The 6960-nt window shown below is 42.2% G+C and overlaps 1 protein-coding gene across 1 annotated transcript; it reads right to left on the bottom strand.

Moving 5' to 3' along the window:
- Positions 1-317: 317 nt before the first annotated feature.
- On the bottom strand, positions 318-2096 carry LOC120038355 (general transcription factor II-I repeat domain-containing protein 2B-like). The gene is made up of 2 exons (XM_038984138.1): positions 740-2096; positions 318-613 (listed from the first exon to the last, which is right to left on the bottom strand). The coding sequence occupies exons 1-2, from the start codon at positions 1918-1920 to the stop codon at positions 607-609; spliced, it is 1188 nt and encodes a 395-aa protein (XP_038840066.1). The 5' UTR covers positions 1921-2096; the 3' UTR covers positions 318-606.
- Positions 2097-6960: the final 4864 nt, after the last annotated feature.

Below are 6960 nucleotides of genomic sequence, written 5' to 3'. Positions count from 1 at the left end.
TACCAGGGGTGTCAAACTCATTTTCACCGAGGGCCACATCAGCATAATGGCTGTCCTCAAAGGGCCAGATGTAACTTATAAATGTAATCGAATGTAATGTAAAATAAATGTAACTCCTCCTTAATGTTAAATAACTCATTATTTATTATAACTTATTCAAGTGACAATTACAGTTGCATAGAAAATATATGTTTGCTTGTAGCTCTAACATAAATCCTTTTAAATTTTGTCAGCTTATGAAAACCCACATAACTCCATTAATGAAGGATCAAACTGTCCAAGTGAATAAAGAAAAATAACATAAAACTTAGCTGCAAAGAACATGTATGACACATGTAGCATTTTACAAAAAAAGGCTGCACACAGCCGTGCACCCAACTGATGGTTTGATGACAACAATTTGTCTGCATACACACATAAACCTGCAAACATTAAATAATTACTACAGCAGCTACACATAAATAATATGTAATCAACTAAAAATACCAAAATAAAGGTTGACTCAGTTCACAACTATATTGGTCAAGTTTTTCGGTTAGTCTTTGATGAGGAGATGCTGCCTGTCCTTGAACACACCAAGTGGATTCTCTCTCTACTATCGATTGATCATGTTCTGAAAATGATAAACACAAAACAAAATGCAAGCACAATCATTAAATTGCACACAGTTTAACTGTTCTTCTTCTTGGTTGAATTACATTTTATTATATTTTAATTAAGTTTAAAAAAAAATGCTTGCCTGTGTGTTTTCTGACCAGATGTCTGACACCGTTTTCCCGTTACCAGTGTGTCAATGTCTGGTTTTAGGTCCTGTGCTGAGGCAATGCGTAGAACAGCATGGAGGTTGTCATCCGTGAGGCGTGATCTGTGCTTGTTTTTGTTCAGATTCATTATGGAAAAAAACTGTTCGCACAGATAGGTGCTCCCAAACATGGACAGAACACGGGCAGCATGAAGTCGAAGCTGTGGCATCAAACCAGGAGGCAGCAGACGGTAAAAGTCCTGGATTGTAGCATCCTGAAACTTTGCTCTCAGGCCACTGTCGCTTTGAAGCTCAATTAGCTCCATCTGAAGGTGTTGGGGTGCAGTGCAGACATCGGTGGTGAAAGGATTGGCAAAGATGTCAAAGCCAGACTGTTGTGCTCTGAAGTCAGAGAAGCGCCGATCAAACTCAGTCTTTAACCAGCTCAGTTTGGTAGCCAACTGAGCACATGAAAAAGTCTCGGGAAATGAGGCTGACATGCTCTGACAAACAGGAAAGTGAACAAGATTGTCCTGTTTCACTTGCCACATCCATAAGTCCAATTTACGCTGGAAAGCCGTGATCGTGTCGGACATCTGCGTGATGACTTGTTTGCGTCCCTGCAGCTTCTGATTCAGCTGGGCGAGATGGTCGGTTATGTCACACAACACAGCAAAGTCACACATCCACTTTGGATCTGATAGTTCAGACATGAGTTTTCCTTTACTCTGCATAAAAAGAGCAATGTCTTTCCTGAGCTCGAAAAATCGCTTGAGGACTTTGCTCCTACTCAGCCACCGCACTTCTGTATGGTACAGCACATCCCCGTGTTCCGAGCCCATCTCCAGCAAAAACTGCTGGAACTGACGGTGATTCAGGCCACGCGCCCGAATGAAGTTCACTGTTTTCATGACTGTGGTCACAATGTCCTCCATCCCCAGCACCTTCCCACACAAAGCTTCTTGATGGATAATGCAATGATACGTTATCAAAGGCGTGTGACAGTTCATTTTTTGCATTTTCCCCTTCATTAGTCCAACCAAGCCCACTTTTCCTCCACACATTGCCGGTGCACCGTCTGTAGTTAATCCTACCAAGTTTTCCCACTGCAATGCATTTTTACTTACGGACTTCTCTACCGCATCAAAAATGTTCTGTCCCGTCGTGGTCCCATGCATTGCAGCCACATCCAACAGCTCCTCAGTGATAGAGAGGTCCGACTTTACGCCTCTAATAAAAATTGATAACTGCGCTGTGTCCGTGTTATCTGTGCTTTCATCAACAGCTAATGAAAAAGCTGTGTAGCTGCGTGTCTCCTCGGCCAGCTGTGTTGTAAGATTTTCTGCTAGTTCCTTCACTCGGTCGACGATGGTGTTTCTTGATAAACTGACATTTTTAAAAGTCTGTAACTGGTCGGGACACACCTGCTCACAGACCTTCAGCATGCACTGCTTCAAAAACGCTCCCTCTGAAAAAGACTTGGAAGCGTGGGCGATTTCTTCAGCCACAATGAAGCTAGCTTTCACCGCGGCCTCGTTTTTGGCTGTGGATTTCATGAACAAACTCTGCTGCGACCGCAGTTTGCCTTTTAATTCTTGGGCAATTTGTTGCTTTTCTTGAAGGCTAGCTTTAGCGTACTTAGCTCCGTGTTTGGTGTCAAAATGTCGACGCAGATTGTACTCTTTGACAACCGACACCGCCTCGTAACACAAAAGACATACCGGTCTTTCTCCTTGAAGCGCAAACAAGTATTCGCCTTCCCATCTTTCTTGAAACAGTCTTCCGTCTGCATCAACTTTTCTCTTTCTGGACATTTTGGGATCATTATTTATATCTCAATTCCACTCGTTGGCATGGACACTGCCGTGGCTAGCGTAGTCGAAAGGCATTGTGGGAATGTAGTTTTTGGTCAAAGCACGCTCTTAATTTATTTTTTGGTATTTATTTTTAGACACTCAACTTTTAAGCTCTCGCGGGCCACATAAAATGACCTGGCGGGCCACATCTGGCCCGCGGGCCTTGAGTTTGACACATGTGCTCTATACCATTTGTATTTCATTAACCTTTGACTATTGGATGTTCTTATAGGCACTTTAGTATTGCCAGTGTAGCAGTATAGCTTCCGTCCCTCTCCTCGCTCCTCCCTGGGCTCGAACCAGGAACACAACGACAACAGCCACCCTCGAAGCAGCGTTACCCATGCAGAGCAAGGGGAACAACTACTCCAAGTCTCAGAGCGAGTGACGTTTGAAACGCTATTAGCGCGCGCTAACTAGCCAGCCATTTCACATCGGTTACACCAGCCTCATCTCGGGAGTTGATAGGCTTGAAGTCATAAACAGTGCGATGCTTGACGCACAACGAAGAGGTGCTGGCAAAACGCACGAAAGTGCTGTTTGAATGAATGTTTACGCTCCTGCTTCTGCCTACCACCGCTCAGTCAGATACTTAGATACTTAGATGCTTGTATGCTTGTATGCTCAGTCAGATTATATATATTATCTAGCAGGACACGCTAGATAATATCTAGTAATATCATCAACCATGTGTAGTTAACTAGTGGTTATGATTGATTGTTTTTTATAAGATACGTTTAATGCTAGCTAGCAACTTTCCTTGGCTTACTGCATTCGCGTAACAGGCAGTCTCCTTGTGGAGTGCAACGAGAGAGAGGCAGATCGTTCTTGCATTGAACTAGTTAACCTGAAGGTTGCAAGATTGGATCCCTCGAGCTGATAAGGTGAAAATCTGTCATTCTGCCCCTGAACGAGGCAGTTAACCCACCGTTCCTAGGCCGCCATTGAAAATAAGAATGTGTTCTTAACTGACTTGTTAAATAAAGGTGTAAAAAAAATTATAGAAAAACATCTGCAAAATCGGTGTCCAAAAATACCGATTTCCGATTGTTATGAAAACTTGAAATCGTCCCTAATTAATCGGCCATTCCGATTAATCGGTCGACCTCTAGCCTTAACACAACACCCAGTGACCTCATCAAGTAGCAGCAGGGATGTGTTGTGGTGATTAATTTAGAGAGAGAGAGACAACATTAATAATACCATCAATAATACCAATAATAATATAATCAGTCACACCAGTCTGTAATGCATTATGAAAACATTTACACATGTATACAGTCAGTTAAGAGAATAAATGATTATAATTTAAAACTTTATAACAGTCCTACAATACTGTAGTCATTAAAACAGACGTAATATTAATATCCTCTGTGTTATTTCTAGATTCAGATGAGCTTGCTGTGATTTGCCAACGTGAACTCAAATCTAATCTAAAGAAGAAGTTTCAATGTGTATTTGAGGGGATCGCTGAACAAGGAAAACCAACACTTCTCAATAAGATATACACAGAGCTCTACATCACAGAGGGTGGAACAGGAGAGGTCAATAATGAACATGAGCTGAGACAGATTGAGACAACAACCAGGAAACAAGCAAGACCAGAGACTGCAATCAAATGTAACGACATCTTCAAACCCTTAACTGGACATGACAAACATATCAGAACTGTGCTGACAAAGGGAGTCGCTGGCATTGGAAAAACAGTCTCTGTGCAGAAGTTCATTCTGGACTGGTCTGAAGGAAAAGCAAATCAGGATGTCCAATTTGTATTTTCATTCCCTTTCCGGGAGCTGAATTTGATGAAAGAGGACAAACACACTTTCATTGAACTCCTCAATCACTTCTCAATGGAAACCAAACAATCAGGAATCTCCATCTACAACAAGTACAAAGTTCTGTTCATCTTTGATGGTCTGGATGAGTGCCGACTGCCCCTAGACTTCCAGAAGAACAAGATCTGTTGGGACGTCACAAAGTCAACCTCAGTGGATGTTCTGCTGACAAATCTCATCAAGGGAAATCTGCTTCCCTCTGCTCTCCTCTGGATAACTACCCGACCTGCAGCAGCCAATAAGATTCCTTCAGGGTGTGTTCACCAGGTGACAGAGGTACGAGGGTTCAATGACCCACAGAAGGAGGAGTACTTCAGGAAGAGATTCAGTGATGAGGACCTGGCCAGCAGAATCATCTCACACATAAAGACATCAAGGAGCCTCCACATCATGTGCCACATTCCAGTCTTCTGTTGGATTTCTGCAACAGTCCTTGAACACATGCTGAAACATAAGAGAGAAGAGATGCCCAAGACTCTGACTGAGATGTACACACACCTTGTGGAGTTTCATACCAAACAGAAGAATGAAAAGTATCTTGGGAATGAAGAGACAGGTCCACACTGGAATAAAGAGAGCATTCTGTCACTGGGAAAACTGGCTTTTCAACAGCTTGTGAATGGCAATCTGATTTTCTATGAAGAAGACCTGAAAGAGGCTGGCATTGATGTCAATGAAGCCTCAGTGTACTCAGGATTGTGCACACAGCTCTTTAAAGAGGAATGTGGGCTGTACCGGGACAAGGTGTACTGCTTTGTTCATCTGAGCATTCAGGAGTTTCTGGCTGCTGTATATGTGTTCCTCTCATTCATCAACAACAATGAGAATCTAATGGACAAACTGCAAACAAACGACGAGCCTGAAGTTACTTTCTACAAGAGTGCTGTGGATAAATCCTTACAAAGTGAGACGGGAAACCTGGACCTTTTCCTCCGCTTCCTTCTGGGCCTCTCACTGGAGTCCAATCAGAAGCACTTACGAGGTCTACTGACAAAGACAAGAAACAGCTCAAAATCCCATGAAGAAACAGTCAAGTACATCAAGGAGAAGATCGGGGAGAATCCCTCTCCAGAGAGGAGCATCAATCTGTTCCACTGTCTGAATGAACTGAATGACCATTCTCTAGTGGAGGAGATCCAAAGCTACCTGAGATCAGGAAGTCTCTCAAAACCCAAACTGTCACCTGCACAGTGGTCAGCTCTGGTCTTTGTGTTGCTGACTTCAGAAAAGGAGCTGGATGTGTTTGACCTGAAGAAATACTCCAGATCAGAGGAAGGTCTTCTGAGGCTGCTGCCAGTGGTCAAAGCCTCCAGAGCTGCTCTGTGAGTAAATAAAATGACATATCAGAACTAACCATCAGGAAGCATTATCCAGTTTAGAGAAAATGATGTATTATAATATGTATATAATATTATATTGAAAAATATATGAAATAAATGCATTGATTTTCACATTAGTATAACAATATGACCACATAGTTCTAGGAGATGGAAGATGAATCTATATGTTGTTTTGGATAATTAACCAAATGCATCTGCCATTGTCCTTCTACACTCTTGGTGTTAAATTAACAGTGTGTTTGTGAAGTCATGATTATCTCTTTGTCAGGCTGTCAGGCTGTGGAGTGACAGAGGAAGGCTGTGCTTCTCTGGTCTCAGCTCTGAGGTCAAACCCCTCACACCTGAGAGAGCTGGACCTGAGTAACAATGACCTGAAGGATTCAGGAGTGAAGCTGCTCTCTGCTGTACTGGGGAATCCCCACTGTAAACTGGAGACTCTGAGGTCAGTATTCCTGTAGTTGGTCAACAAGTGATAACTGTTCACCAGATCCACCTGTGTTTACCAGACACACATAGTCCACACCAAATGTGTTTGGACAGTGAAGCTCACAGTTTTAAATTTGGTTCTATGCTCCAGCATTTTGGATTTGAGATATAATGTTTCATATTAGATGACAGTACAGAATGTCACCTTTCATATTCATGTTTGTACAGTGGCTTGCAAAACTTTTCACCCCCCTTGGCATTTTTCCTATTTTGTTGCCTAAAAAACTGTAATTAAAATAGATGTTTTGGGGGTTTGTATCAGTTGATTTACACAACATGCCTACCACTTTGAAGATGCAAAATATTTTTTATTGTTAAACAACCAATAAATAAAAAAGAAAATAACTTGAGTGTACATAACTATTCACCCCCAAAGTCAATACTTTGTAGAACCACCTTTTGTAGCAATTACAGCTGCAAGTCTTTTGGGGTATGTCTCTATAAGCTTGGCACATTTAGCCACTGGGATGTTTGAACATTTTTCAAGGCAAAACTGCTCCAGCTCCTTCAAGTTGGATGGGCTCCGCTGGTGTACCGCAATCTGAAAGTCATTCCACAGATTCTCAATTGGATTGAGGTCTATGCTTTGACTTGACCATTACAAGACATTTACATTTTTCCCTTTTAACCACTCGAGTGTTGCTTTAGCAGTCTCAAAATCTCTGGAAGACTGAAACAGGTTTCCCTCAAGACTTTCCCTG

The sequence above is a fragment of the Salvelinus namaycush genome, unplaced genomic scaffold (genome assembly GCF_016432855.1).
Source record: "Salvelinus namaycush isolate Seneca unplaced genomic scaffold, SaNama_1.0 Scaffold2152, whole genome shotgun sequence".
NCBI classification, from domain to species: Eukaryota; Metazoa; Chordata; class Actinopteri; order Salmoniformes; family Salmonidae; genus Salvelinus; species Salvelinus namaycush.
This window is presented reverse-complemented; position numbering and strand designations above follow the sequence as displayed.